Source organism: Natator depressus, chromosome 5 (genome assembly GCF_965152275.1).
Source record: "Natator depressus isolate rNatDep1 chromosome 5, rNatDep2.hap1, whole genome shotgun sequence".
Taxonomy (NCBI): domain Eukaryota; kingdom Metazoa; phylum Chordata; order Testudines; family Cheloniidae; genus Natator; species Natator depressus.
Window position 1 is genome coordinate 83,111,000 of NC_134238.1, and position 15,444 is coordinate 83,126,443.

The 15,444-nt window shown below is 47.1% G+C and overlaps 1 protein-coding gene across 1 annotated transcript; it reads left to right on the forward strand.

The window, feature by feature from the left end:
* The first annotated feature begins 4,740 nt into the window (after positions 1-4,740).
* On the forward strand, positions 4,741-6,426 carry LOC141987955 (uncharacterized). Its single transcript, XM_074953786.1, has 2 exons — positions 4,741-5,326; positions 5,906-6,426. The coding sequence occupies exons 1-2, from the start codon at positions 4,744-4,746 to the stop codon at positions 6,424-6,426; spliced, it is 1,104 nt and encodes a 367-aa protein (XP_074809887.1). The 5' UTR covers positions 4,741-4,743.
* The last annotated feature ends 9,018 nt before the right edge of the window (positions 6,427-15,444 follow it).

The following is a 15,444-nucleotide window of genomic DNA, read 5'->3' on the forward strand; positions in this document are numbered from 1 at the left end:
CCCCTCTTGGTGAACTATCACTTACTTATATTTAACTCTTATGCACCCCCTCTATACTTTTTCCTAGTTGGCATTAAGTGGTTCCTGGGTCACACACACACACTAGCATACCTGCCCTTGACTTCAATGGGAGTTGCACTTTTTTTGTGGTTCGTTTTTGTTGTTTTTTGTTTTTGAAGGCAGAATTTTATTTCATGGGCCAGATTTTCATCACTGGCCTTTGTTTCTTGCCCTCTCCCTCCTCCTCTTCTCTCCCCCCCCCAGCTTTTTTGAACTTTGACTGTTGTGCCTGCACCCATACTTCATTGCATGTAGCTGCCTATTTGTGCCCACAAATAAATTTCATACACAATAATTTGCAGACACAAAACTCCCTGCCAAAACAGAGACCAGGCTAAGGCCTTGTATCTAGCACTAGGTGAGTAGCTCCAAGATGTAGATGAAATTTTTACTTTCCCTTCAACTTCAGGGCCCTTTCCCCCTTCACTTGGGCTAGATTGTCAATAGCCTTACGTGAGCATGCAAGGGTGTAACGGGAGTGTAAAAGCACCTCCTTGCTCCCATGAGTGGGCTAGCCCATGGGATTCAGCTCAGGAGAGGAAGCAGGTTCTTCAGAGCCATGACTTCCCCACCACACTGGTGGATAGGACAGGGCTGAGAATGGGTGGAACCCTGTCAGCACCCCCAATATCCCAGATTACATACAGTGCATGACATATAAGCCTGAAACAGGGTAAATCTACACTTAAAAGGCTCCAAGAGCACAGCTGCAGCTGTGCAACTGCAGCACTTCAATATAGACACTCACTACAGCAATGGGAGGGGTTCTCTCATCACTGTAGTTTATCCACCTCCCTGAGAGGTGGTAGCTAGTCAAAATGAATTCTTCTGTTGCCCTAGCACTGTCTACACCAGGAGTTAAGTTGGCATAGCTTCATTTCTTGGGAGTGTGGATTTTTCACACCCCTGAGAGACGTAGCTATGCCAATGTAAGTTTTCAGCATAGACCAGCCCTCAGTTTACTTTTTCCCAGAACCGTGGGGGAGATGGGCAGGCAGATTTTGACTCTCCGGGTCACAATTTATTTCCCAGCCTGCTCCTGGGGCAGCACAACTACTCACTACCCCTTGCTCAGGACAGATCACACAGCAGTAATGTAGCCCTTGGAAGCTTTTTCTCAGGATGATAGATGGTGCATTTCTGTGCACAGGAGTGTTCCAAGTACTGGCAGGACGCTAACCACCATCCATAAAGGTAAGCTCTAATTGTAGGGTGTTGCATGGCAATAGAATGTCCTGCATGTGTCCTTTAACCATGCTTCTTAAATCCTATTACAATGAATGTGACTCTTTGATAGACTCATATCTGGTTTTACTGGAACCTAGCAGATGTTTTTTCCCCGCAAGCCATCCCCTACAAAATCTTTCTTGGAAGTGCTCCTTTATGCTTTTGGGTACCTGTCAATAATCATAATTTGACTTCCAATCCCATAAAAGAGAACTTTATGATTATCAAGGCTTTTTATTAGCTCCAGCACAAAAAAACACTGTAACAATCATAGCAAATTGCAGCTGAGCCAGAACAAGTATTTGTTACAAGTGGCTTGCATTGCTATTGCTAATAAAGTAACATTTTGTACTAGCACATTACTGAAACCAGTCCAGGTTTACTGATTGTTCTGAGGACACTTCATTAATATTGTTGTATAGGAAAGAGTCATGTCTTTCAGCCTATAGAATAGGAGACCGAGCTGGCCTCTGGGGGCTCACAGAGCACAACAGCCAAAGCTCAGTCTTACTTTGAATGACCCTAGAAATGTAAAGAAAATCTCAGCTTTCCGTCTTTTTTTTTTTTAAAAAAAGGTTAATCCCTTCCCAGAATGGGGAGAGACCTTAAAATGCAAACTGATAACTAGGACTGAAAGCTTGCCACTGATTTTTCCCCAAAGATCACAAGTTATTTATTCACGGTCCCCTCACAGCCGCCAAAGGCTGGCTTTTAGGGTCCATAAAAACCATAGCCGCCTGTTCCTTGACGAACCAAGCTCAGTTCCCAAATGCAGGGAGCAGTGCCGCCCAGGCTGCTACTCGTGACAATAGAGTCACCATAAGCTGCCTCCAGCTGAGCCATGTCCTATGCTAAGCAACCAGCCTGACCTCTGGCTACAACGGTGGTCCCCGAACCGTGGGGCATGCCCCCTTACGGGGGCGCAAAGGAGTGTTCAGGAGGCATGGCAGCCACAGCCCTGCTCCTGGCCCCAGCTCCTGGCGGGGAGGGCGCGGACAGGCGTAAGGAGTTTGGGAACCTCTGGGCTACAAGGAGGAGCCAGTCAATAGCATGACAGGCAGCATGGTCTAGAGAACTAACTAATCCCTTGCCATGCTATTCCCTCTGTGTCCTTTGTCAGGTCACATAGGCCCATATTTCCAAATGGAGGGGCCTAAAGTTAGATACCGAAAAAATCATAGAAGCAGAGCACCCAAAAGTCCCATTGACCTTTATTTGTGTCCATTTCCACTTTTATCGAATGCTCAGAAATCCACAAAAGCTATTTAGATGCCTAACTCATTTGAAATCAACAGGAGTTAAGCTGCTAAATAGCTTTGGGGATCTGGGCCTAAGTGCCTAAATCTAGACATGGCTGTATGACATTGTAAACATAAGTTTGAAGATTTTCCCTTTAAGCGTCTTGCATCAGTTTCCGTATCTTTAAAATGGGAAATATGTTCACCTAAAACACTCAGGGAATTACATATTTAATTAAATGCTCATGTATATAAATCCTGAAAGTCACCAGAATCACACATAGCGCCCATTTCCCCACATATTGGCCCCAGAACTTCAGCTTAAATGGACAATTGTCCCTTGCAAGACTTTTCTAAAATCTGGCAACTACCAGTATTCATGGATCCCAGCACAAAACACTAGGCCCTGCTTCTCCTGTGTGAGGCCAAGGCAATGAGACCTAGGGATCACATACATTTCAAAATATGGGTCAGTTAAGGGGTGTATATATGTTAGTGCAGCAAAAAATCATCTCAATAACCCCCCCCCCCAAAAAAAAAAACTCTTAAGACTGGGCCTGTGTATATTGGTGTCATCATAGCCAAAAGGGATTCTTTACAGTTGTGGGGATGGCAAAATATTGTTTGAGAGGTCCCCCCAAAGATCCCAACACTGGCTCTGGTGCAACGCCCTGAAAGAAATACTGATGAAGAAAATAATCATTCTGGTTTTGATTGTTAGGGAATGAAAGAGGAATTATCAGTTCTTGCTGTACTGTTAATATAGTCAATACCTTTGTCACCACTAGAAAAATTAATCAGGCTGTTACTGCAAAGAACAGACCACAGCAGATTTACCTTCACACTTATGTTGTGCTGTGCATTTTCTTGACTGTGTTGGTTTCTGCATAAACTGATCCAAGAGTAGCTGATGTCTTCAATGAATCAAGAGAGATTGTCAGGATTTACAGTGATTTCTGTAGAAAGATGAACTGTCAAAAGCTTTATGTATGCAGAACACTTCAAAATAATGACATTTGCTGCAAAAGGCACAGTGCCAAATTCTCTGTGGGTGTAAATGGGTGAAACTGCTGAAGTCAATAGAGCTGCAGCAGAGAATTGGGCACATAGTGTATATATTCACAGGTTACTGTGTCAGTGGGGACAAAATGTCCTTTGATTTCCTATACTTTTTTTTTTAGCTTTAGACAACAGAGCTGCTCTGAGCAAGTCTGGTATCCTTCACCAACTGTCTTATTCCGACTATGAATAAGCAACAAGGATTTTAGGATGTAAAAAGATTTTTTTACTGCCCTTGTCATTCCGGTCTGCCTTTCTCCTCAGAACAACCTCTTAGCCCTCATCTCCCTCACGTTCCACAGCACAGATGTACTCATACTTGGAGATACACAGAACACATGACAGATAAAATGCTCACCATCCCTCCCACTCCTATCCCAGCAAGCACTGAAAGGCCTAATTGCAATTAAGTGTAACCTCACTGTAAGCAGATGACAGAAGATCATTTCTGCAGTGCTACCAGAGAAATAAAATTCCTGAGTTCACATAGAACGACATCAGTCCCATCATTTATCTCAGGCTATGTCTACCCTGGCAATTGAATGACAAAACTTTTGACTTTCAGAGGTGTTAAACCCCCTTCTCCTCCCTGAAAAGACAAAAGTTTTGTCGCGACAAGCACCAGTGTGAACAGCGTGTTGTCGGCAGGAGCACTCTCCTAGTGACAACCTAAACACCGATCATTGGGGGTGGAAGTTTTCTGTCGTCAGGGGAGCCAACAAACAGCGTCTACACTGCACGATTTTAGCGGCACAGCTGTAGCGACAAAGACACGTCGCTAAAAGCGGTGTAGTGTAAACATAGCCCTGGTCTACACTAGGACTTTAGGTCGAATTTAGCAGCATTAAATCGATGTAAACCTGCACCCGTCCACACGATGAAGCCCTTTATTTTGACTTAAAGGGCTCTTAAAATTGATTTCCTTACTCCACCCCTGACAAGTGGATTAGTGCTTAAATCGGCCTTGCCGGGTCGAATTTGGGGTACTGTGGACACAATTCGACGGTATTGGCCTCCGGGAGCTATCCCAGAGTGCTCCATTTTGACCGCTCTGGACAGCACTCTCAACTCAGATGCACTGGCCAGGTAGACAGGAAAAGAACCGCGAACTTTTGAATCTCATTTCCTGTTTGGCCAGCGTGGCAAGCTGCAGGTGACCATGCAGAGCTCATCAGCAGAGGTGACCATGATGGAGTCTCAGAATCGCAAAAGAGCTCCAGCATGGACCGAACGGGAGGTACGGGATCTGATCGCTGTATGGGGAGAGGAATCCGTGCTATCAGAACTCCGTTCCAGTTTTCGAAATGCCAAAACCTTTGTCAAGATCTCCCAGGGCATGAAGGACAGAGGCCATAACAGGGACCCGAAGCAGTGCCGCGTGAAACTGAAGGAGCTGAGGCAAGCCTACCAGAAAACCAGAGAGGCGAACGGCCGCTCCGGGTCAGAGCCCCAAACATGCCGCTTCTATGATGAGCTGCATGCCATTTTAGGGGGTTCAGCCACCACTACCCCAGCCGTGTTGTTTGACTCCTTCAATGGAGATGGAGGCAATATGGAAGCAGGTTTTGGGGACGAAGAAGATGATGATGATGACAAGGTTGTAGATAGCTCACAGCAAGCAAGCGGAGAAACCGGTTTTCCCGACAGCCAGGAACTGTTTCTCACCCTGGACCTGGAGCCAGTACCCCCTGAACCCACCCAAGGCTGCCTCCTGGACCCAGCAGGCGGAGAAGGGACCTCCGGTGAGTGTACCTTTTAAAATACTATACATGGTTTAAAAGCAAGCATGTGAAAGGATTACTTTGCCCTGGCATTCGCGGCTCTCCTGGATATACTCCCAAAGCCTTTGCAAAAGGTTTCTGGGGAGGGCAGACTTATTGCGTCCTTCATGGTAGGACACTTTACCACTCCAGGCCAGTAACACGTACTCGGGAATCATTGTACAACAAAGCATTGCAGTGTATGTTTGCTGGCATTCAAGCAACATCCGTTCGTGTGTTATCCTCAGGAGAGTGAGATATAATCCGTGGTCACCTGGTTGAAATAGGGTGCTTTTCTTCAGGGGACACTCAGAGGAGCCCATTCCTGCTGGGCTGTTTGCCTGCGGCTGAACAGAAATGTTCCCCGCTGTTAGCCACAGGGTGGGGGGAGGGTTGAGGGGGTAGCCACGCGGTGGGGGGAGGCAAAATGCGACCTTGTAACGGCAGCACATGTGCTATGTATGTAATGTTAACAGCAAGGTTTACCCTGAAAGAGTGTAGCCAGTGTTTTATAAAATGTGTCTTTTTAAATACCGCTGTCCCTTTTCTTTTCTCCACCAGCTGCATGTGTTTCAATGATCACAGGATCTTCTCCTTCCCAGAGGCTAGTGAAGATTAGAAAGAAAAAAAAACGCACTCGAGATGAAATGTTCTCCGAGCTCATGCTGTCCTCCCACACTGACAGAGCACAGACGAATGCGTGGAGGCAAATAATGTCAGACTGCAGGAAAGCACAAAATGACCAGGAGGAGAGGTGGCGGGCTGAAGAGAGTAAGTGGCGGGCTGAAGAGAGGGCTGAAGCTCGAATGTGGCGACAGCGTGATGAGAGGAGGCAGGATTCAATGCTGAGGCTGCTGGAGGACCAAACCAGTATGCTCCAGTGTATGGTTGAGCTGCAGCAAAGGCAGCTGGAGCACAGAATGCCATTACAGCCCCTGTGTAACCAACCGCCCTCCTCCCCAAGTTCCATAGCCTCCACACCCAGACGCCCAAGAACGCGGTGGGGTGGCCACCGGCCAACCAGCCACTCCACCACAGAGGATTGCCCAAAAAAAAGAAGGCTGTCATTCAATAAATTTTAAAGTTGTAAACTTTTAAAGTGCTGTGTGGCATTTTCCTTCCCTCCTCCACCACCCCTCCTGGGCTACCTTGGTAGTCATCCCCCTATTTGTGTGATGAATGAATAAAGAATGCATGAATGTGAAGCAACAATGACTTTATTGCCTCTGCAAGAGGTGATCAAAGGGAGGAGGGGAGGGTGATTAGCTTACAAGGAAGTAGAGTGAACCAAGGGGCGGGGGGTTTCATCAAGGAGAAACAAACAGAACTTTCACACCGTAGCCTGGCCAGTCATGAAACTGGTTTTCAAAGCCTCTCTGATGCGTACCGCACCCTCCTGTGCTCTTCTAACCGCCCTGGTGTCTGGCTGCGCGTAACCAGCAGCCAGGCGATTTGCCTCAACCTCCCACCCCGCCATAAACGTCTTCCCCTTACTCACAGATATTGTGGAGCACACAGCAAGCAGTAATAACAGTGGGAATATTGGTTTCGCTGAGGTCTAAGCGAGTCAGTAAACTGCGCCAGCGCGCCTTTAAACGTCCAAATGCACATTCTACCACCATTCTGCACTTGCTCAGCCTGTAGTTGAACAGCTCCTGACTGCTGTCCAGGCTGCCTGTGTACGGCTTCATGAGCCATGGCATTAAGGGGTAGGCTGGGTCCCCAAGGATACATATAGGCATTTCAACATCACCAACAGTTATTTTCTGGTCTGGGAATAAAGTCCCTTCTTGAAGCTTTTGAAACAGACCAGAGTTCCTGAAGATGCGAGCGTCATGTACCTTTCCCGGCCATCCCACGTTGATGTTGGTGAAACGTCCCTTGTGATCCACCAGAGCTTGCAGCACTATTGAAAAGTACCCCTTGCGGTTTATGTACTCGCCGGCTTGGTGCTCCGGTGCCAAGATAGGGATATGGGTTCCGTCTATGGCCCCACCACAGTTAGGGAATCCCATTGCAGCAAAGCCATCCACTATGACCTGCACATTTCCCAGGGTCACTACCCTTGATATCAGCAGATCTTTGATTGCGTGGGCTACTTGCATCACAGCAGCCCACACAGTAGATTTGCCCACTCCAAATTGATTCCCAACTGACCGGTAGCTGTCTGGCGTTGCAAGCTTCCACAGGGCTATCGCCACTCGCTTCTCAACTGTGAGGGCTGCTCTCATCTTGGTATTCATGCGCTTCAGGGCAGGGGAAAGCAAGTCACAAAGTTCCATGAAAGTGCCCTTACGCATGCGAAAGTTTCGCAGCCACTGGGAATCGTCCCAGACCTGCAACACTATGCGGTCCCACCAGTCTGTACTTGTTTCCCGAGCCCAGAATCGGCGTTCCACAGCATGAACCTGCCCCATTAGCACCATTATGCATGCATTGGCAGGGCCCATGCTTTCAGAGAAATCTGTGTCCATGTCCTGATCACTCACGTGACCGCGCTGACGTCGCCTCCTCGCCCGGTAGCGCTTTGCCAGGTTCTGGTGCTGCATATACTGCTGGATAATGCGTGTGGTGTTTAATGTGCTCCTAATTGCCAAAGTGAGCTGAGCGGACTCCATGCTTGCCTTGGTATGGCGTCCGCACAGAAAAAAGGCGCGGAATGATTGTCTGCCGTTGCTCTGACGGAGGGAGGGGCGACTGACGACACGGCTTACAGGGTTGGCTTCAGGAGGCTAAAATCCACAAAGGGGGTGGCTTTACATCAAGGAGTAGTTCAGGCAGGACTTCACGGAGGGTTCCAATAAGAAATGGTGCACCTAAGTTATTGTTCTTATTGGAACAAGGAGGTTAGCCTGGCCTCTGATTGATACATGGCTAGATCTACCTCGCAGCACCTTCTCTGTGAGTGACTGCAGTGTGACCTAGAGGAATGAGTCCCCTAGACAGGGGAGGAGGCAAATGAGTACAAAACAAATCTGGTCTATTTCTTGTTTTGATCCACTCCATCTATCTTTTACATCTTTGGCTGGCAGCAGACGGTGCAGAAGGACTGCAAGCCATCCACATCTCATGGCTGCTCGGCAGAAGATGGTACAGTACGACTGCTAGCCATCCTCATCTCTTGCCTGCCTGGCAGAAGATGGCACAGTACGATTGCTAGCCATCGTCATCTCTTGCCTGCCCGGCAGAAGATGGTACAATACGATTGCTAGCCATCGTCATCTCTTGCCTGCCCGGCAGAAGATGGTACAATACGACTGCTAGCAATCCGTATTGACTGCCTGCTCACCATTAGACGGTTCAATACGACTGACTGCCGGACTAAAGAGAATGACCTGGTCAAGTCACTAAAAATTTAGTCCCTGCGCCCATGTCTGCCCAGGCGCTCCTGATCGACCTCACACAGGCAACCAGGAGTACCTCGGACATGACGAGGACGGCTACCAGTCGTATTGTACCGTCTGCTGCCACAAGGCAATGGGTTGCTGCTACTGTGTAGCAATGCCGTACCGCGTCTGCCAGCACCCAGGAGACATACGGTGACGGTTACCTGAGCGGGCTCCATGCTTGCGGTGGTATGGCGTCCGCACAGGTAACTCAGGAAAAAAGGCGCGAAACAATTGTCTGCCCTTGCTTTCACGGAGGGAGGGAGGGAAGGGGGGGACTGACGATATGTACCCAGAACCACCCGCGACAATGTTTCAGCCCCATCAGGCATTGGGATCTCAACCCAGAATTCCAATGGGCAGCGGAGACTGCGGGAACTGTGGGATAGCTACCCACAGTGCAACGCTCCGGAAGTCGACTCTAGCCTCGGTACTGTGGAAGCACTCCGCCGAGTTAATGCACTTAATGCACTTCTGTGGGGACACACACACTCGAATATATAAAACCGATTTCTAAAAAACCGACTTCTATAAATTCGACCTTATTCCGTAGTGTAGACATACCCACAGACTCGGATACTTCTACTTACAGAACAAAATGTTAACAAAAGGCTGGTATAGTTGCACCACTTAAGAATTGCTCTGCAGCCCCTTCTTGTTGTTTATACTCTCCAGTTTCCCCTCTCCGAACTGCACAGCTCATCTCCTCCGGCCCTCAGCCTCAGACCTTCTTTCATATGAACCCTTGTATTTGGAAGGGGCTCCCACTTCCTGTGCACCAGTCATCTCTCCTTAAAATTCACTTCTCTCATGAACAGAGCTGAGCAAAATTTTTCAACCAAAACCCTTTTACGGGGAAAAAAAATGCAGATTTGGTGACAAACATTTCATGAATTCATATTGATGTCAATTTTTTTTCTGTCAAAAACCCTAATAAGTCATTTTGAAACAAAAAACCCACAATATTTTATTATGACATTTTTTAATTAAAACATTTTGATTTAAAACAGCTTTTTGTTTAAAATGTTTGATTTGGGATCAAACAGAACAGTTGATTCACCGCCCTTTTTTTTTTAACTTTTTCATTTGCTGAAAAGTTGCATTGTAGTTTGACCTGAAATATTTTACCAATTTTTCAGACACCAGCAAACCAAAAAAAAAATCCATTAATTTACCCAGCCTTTCTCATGAAAACTACTGTATGCTCATCTCCCTCCACTTCTTGCATCTTGTTGAGCTTATTATATTTGGTCTAGGATTGTAAACTCTTCAGAGCAGCATCTGTCTCCTTTATGAAAATTTACTGTACTCTTAATAGCTTTTCAACTAGCAGAGCAGTTCATTTCAGGTAGTATATTTCCATTTTCCACCATGTTCACAAGGAAGACAACCCTTCACATGGAAGCCACCATGTTCACAAGGAAATCAGACAAACCAACCTTTCAATTATTATGAAAATGGAAAGCTTCTACCACAAAACACTAGATGTGAATGACCTGCAGAGGCATAATTGACTGATTGTCATGGACTCAATTGACAGAGAGTCTGTCATTTAAGCTAAGCTTATTAGAGCAATCCAATGGTAGCCAGACTGATGCAAAATAAATGTGAGCCATGAAAGAGTGACATGAAACTGCAATAAGGTATTGTTTCAAGCTTATTTTAAAGGTCTCTGTGTGTGAATCTGTCCAGACATTATATCCCCAAAACAAATGTTTCCATCACTCTTTCCTCCAAACTGTCACCATCTGCACTAAACTAATTCTGCTATTGGATCACTAAGGAGTCTTCCAATAAAAAAAGTTATGGAGGTATTAGCTTCACACTAGTGTAGGGCACTGAGCAAGGTTAACACCAAGATTGTTGGGAGGAAAGTATTTTTTAATGAAGGCTAGAATTATTTTTTCCTTGCTTTGCTCTACAACCACTCTTCATACCAGGGATGGATAAACTGGTTCAGAAAACATAAGAACCAGTTGCACTTTGGCACAAATCTGTTGAACTGATGTGAGCCCAAACTTTTTTTAAAACAATATATCTTAAGACCATATCACTTGCATCCTGTCAATTCCACAGACTCTCTCTGAATCATATTCAAAATTTCTTTGCAGCACAGAACTCTCCATAGGTTCATTTCACCATGAGGCAGCAGTTGCTGCAGGGAGGCAGCATGGACGCTCTGCTCCGGGCCCAGGGGCAGCAAGAGGAGGCCGGTGGACACTCGGGGGAGGTGCAGGGGGGTGGCAGGTGGGGCCGGGGGTGGGGGTGGGGGGGACCACCCAGCCCCAAATATTGGTGGAGCTGGGCCCCTGGGCTCTGAATATTGCTGGTGCTAAGGCACCACGGGGAGATATAACTCGCCGCTCCTGATCATACATCCTACAAAATCAAGCAATTATTGTTACAAAAAACCCCAGTAAGCATTTTTCTGTTGAGTAGCTCCCTTAACAAATGTGAATAGTTCCCATGTGTGACGGGGTGGGACTCACCACTGCAACACCTCCTGCTGGCTGTCCAGGGGATTAGCTCTACTAGCCAGTGCACCTTCTTCTGGTGATGTCTCACCACCATTAATTCTGCTCCAGGAGCCACATCACTCCCAGGACTGTGGCTTCCTCTTCAGGACACATCACTCCAGCTGTGCCATACTCTATGCTCCCCCCTTCCGGGGGAACTGCAGTCCGCTGTCCAGTCACTTCCCTCAGTGGCAACTGCAACCCATTGTCTGGCCACTTTCTCAATGGCAAGTGGGGTGGGGGGAACCTAGGCCCACCCACTACTCCAGGTCCCAGCCCAGGGACCCTGAAGATGGCAGCCACGTGCTGCATCCCCTCTAACCTCTCAGTACCTTTCCCTGGGCCACTTTCCCAGGGCCCCCAACACCTTCTTTGCCCTTACATCAGGGCTTCAGCCTGCCAGTCTTAGCAACTAGCCAGGAGCTCTCTCTAGCTTCCCCGGTCACTACTGGCAGCACTGCTCTGTCCAGGGTGCTAGCACTCCTTCCTCCCACTAGGAGCCGGATTTTCCTTCCTCAAGCTCCAGGCAGCTACTGAAGCTACTCTACCTTGCAGCCCGTCTTATATGGGCCTGTCCACATCCTGATTGGCTGCTCCTCTCAGTCCTTCTCTGATTGGCTGCCTCCTGCACAACCACCCTATTAACCCCTTAGAGCCCAGTGTCGGGCAGGCACCTCATCACACTGTGAATACTATTGAAGCTTCTTTCACATATGGTCTTTGACATCACAAATGGAATATCAATAAAGGGGAGTCCATCATCCCATGTGTGATGCTGTATAACTGAAAATGACCATTTGCATCAGTGTTGCTACCACTGTTGTACAATTACAACAAATTTTATAAAAAGTGTATCATGAAAGGTGTCAATGGAAAAGTTACAATGTATCATGTATTATTAACATGGTTAAATCCATATATCATCTTTGTATCTGAAGTCATGAATATTGGCTATGTTCTTGTATCTTAAACAAGCAGGGGACTGGACTAGATGACCTCTCGGGGTCCCTTCCAGTCCTACAATTCTATGATTCTATGTGTACTCCTGAGTGACACCCATCAGATCAGAGGTGGGCAAACTACGGCCCATGGGACCGTCCTGCCCAGCCCTTGAGCTCCTGGCCGAGGAGGGTAGCTCCCGGCCCTTCCTCTGCTGTCCCCCCTCCCCTGCAGCCATGCCGCCGCGCAGGCAGTGCTCTGGGCGGTGGGGCTGCATGCTCCTGCAGAGCAGCGCAGCAGCATATGTGGCTCCGGCCGGGCAGCGCAGCTGCCAGACATGCCACTCTGAGCAGCATGGTAAGTGGGCCGGGGCCAGCGGGTCCCGGGGGGCAGTCAGAGGACAGGGAGCAGTTGGATAGGTGTTGGAGTCCTGGAGGGCCTGTCAGGGGGCAGTTGGATGAGGAGGAGGTTCTGGGGGGCAGTCAGGGGATAGGAAACAGGGGAGGGTTGGATAGGCCTTAGAGTCCTGGGGTGCCTGTCAGGGGGTGGGGGTGTGGATAGAGGTCGGGGCAGTCAGGGAGTGGGGGGGTTGGATGGGGTCGGGGGTCCCGGGAGGGGGTGGTCAGGGGACAAGGAGCAGGGGAGGTTGGATGGGTGAGGGGTTCTGAGAAGGGCAGTTAGGGGGCGGGAAGTGGGAGCGTTCAGATAGGGGGCAGGGCCAGTCTCTTTGGGGAGGCACAGCCTTCCCTACCCAGCCCTCCATACAGTTTTACTACCCCAATGTGGCCCTTGGGCCAAAAAGTTTGCCCACCCCTGCACCAGATCGATTTACATCAGGACTACACAGCTATGTATTGATGCCCCATTAAGGACAATGGCTCGCACAACAGGCCATTGAAGAATCTCATCCTACCCAGCAAGGAGCCAAAGACCACCCCTTGTGATTCAGCGGAACATGAAGGGGCATGTGATCAGATCATGTGACCCTGGACTCCATCTTGGGCCAGGAATTTTCCATACACAGGGACTGTGAGCTTTGTTTGGGACAGTACATTTCCATGCACATGGCAAAGGCTATAAAGGACACCTGAAACACCTCCATTTTGCCTTTATTTCCTGCAGTCTATTCCATTACCGCTACAAACCTGATAAAAGGACTTTGCAATCATTTGTATGTATATGATCTATTAACCATTTTAACTCTTTTCTTTTCTTAATAAAATCTTTAGTTTGTTTATTAAGGATTGGCTGACAGCATGCTATTTGGTAAAATCTGAGATACATATTGACCTAGGGGTAAGGGTCTAATCCTTTGGGATTAGCGGAACCTCACATATGGTGAATTAGGATTTCTGTATTAGACCTGTTTGTCTGGGTAGGGGCCAAGGGCTGGAAAGCCTAAAGGGGAATGTGTTTGGCTTCTGGTTAGCCAGTGTGGTACTGCAGAATCTCTTTTCTTACCGGCTTAGTGAATCTAACTATAAAATAAACCACCAGTTTGAGGGGATTGTCTGCCCTATTTCTTACAGTCTGCCCTTAGTGTGGCATTCTCAGTTTGGTCCATCCTGGGCACCCGGTCACACCATGATGCATGGATCCCAAGATGGATACTTTTGGCTCTCGTAGAACTTAGTATTTGCCTGAGAACTATTTAAGCAGCTGGGAATCTTTCCTTCCCATCCTACACTTTTAGCCCATATAATAAAGTGTTAAACAGCTGTGAGGTGCCACAGACAGTGTAGCAAGACTTCCTACCCCCTTGACTAAATTCCACTTTTCAATATCACACACAGCTCCCACTGAAGTCAATGGGTGCCATGTACACACAGGCACCCATCACTAGAACTTGGCCCCATGCTTAAAGTCCTATATATGCTATAAAATTAACCATATGTTGGGACCCAGATACAACATGCTTGACCCATGACAAAGTTAAGTGTAGAGGATACCGAACATTGTTTTAACCATATTTTACATTGTACTAAACCTTTGGATAGCCAGTCACAGTTCAGAGCTCAATCTGGCTTTGCCACAAGACCCATTTCGCACTTCCCCAGGAGCAGACCAAGAAGCAGATTGCATCTGAGAGCTACAGTCTGCCTCCTGGTTCACCCTTCTCTGGTGAGATGTACTCTGTGACAAGCCTATACCTGACACTGTGTCTCCTCTCACACAGCTGCAGTGGCCAGCTGGTTGGAGGGGTGGACCCAACTGTTCACCAATTCTCCACCCCTTCCCGCTCACATATAATGATGTATGGATAGTCAGTACATGGGAATAAGATTATGTCTTATGTCACCTACTCTCCTGCATAAGCGTGCATGACAAGGCAGAATCTGGCCCTAATTCTGTAGCGTAGTTGGGACCTAAAAGTAGTGAGCAATATGGAAGGTGCAGTGTACTAATGAATTGGTAACCTTATTAAAAACTGGCAAGTCTCTTGCTCTCATACATACGTGCACATGGACATGCCATTTCTTTTTCTGCCATTGAAAGCTTTTGGGGTTTTTTTTCTCTTTTTACAGTTTCTATATACCAGACAGTATAAATTAGCTGATAGATTCCCACAGACAAAACATGTAACTTATTCATCTGGGACACTGATGAGGTCTGACTGAGGAACTAATTAATTCCATGAAATACTGAATCTTTTTTGTATTCTAGTTGAAACACTGCAATGCCTTCAATTACGGGAAACAGCTACAAAACGGTGAAGGGAGAGGGAAAGCTCTGCAGCAGAATGAGATTAGAATGTAGTGCAATTTCCAGTAACAAATTATCAATCACAAGGATGTTTCTTATGGACTAATGTTCTTTCCAAGAAAATCTTCATACTTGGTTTACTTGAACCTTAATTTTTGTGAAGTGCCCTTGAAAAGCTTCTGGGGCCAAGACATATCCATGGTGTAAGCCAGTGGAGTTATACCAGGAGTGAAACTGACTGTTGTGTGAGTGCTTATTGTAGAATTGCCTCAATTGCTTTTTAATTTGTTGAACACTTTCTACTAATATCTGGAAAGGTAGGACTGCAACATCTTAAGGCAGGCAGCTCTGTCACTTTCAATTGATTTAGCCCAGCTGTCTTACAGTTATGGATGTATTTATTCCTAAAGTTGAAAGAAAAAAAATACAATAAAGGCAATAAGAACAGGAGTACTTGTGGCACCTTAGAGACTAACAAATTTATTAGAGCATAAGCTTTCGTGGGCTACAGCCCACTTCATCAGATGCATAGAATGGAACATATAGTAAGAAGATT

Bases quoted from the DNA above. Each gene is read 5' to 3' on its own strand.
- LOC141987955 (XM_074953786.1), top strand. From the start codon at position 4,744: ATGCAGAGCTCATCAGCAGAGGTGACCATGATGGAGTCTCAGAATCGC. The intron at 5,327-5,905 runs GTGAGTGTACCT...TTTCTCCACCAG, and splicing joins AGGCGGAGAAGGGACCTCCG to CTGCATGTGTTTCAATGATC.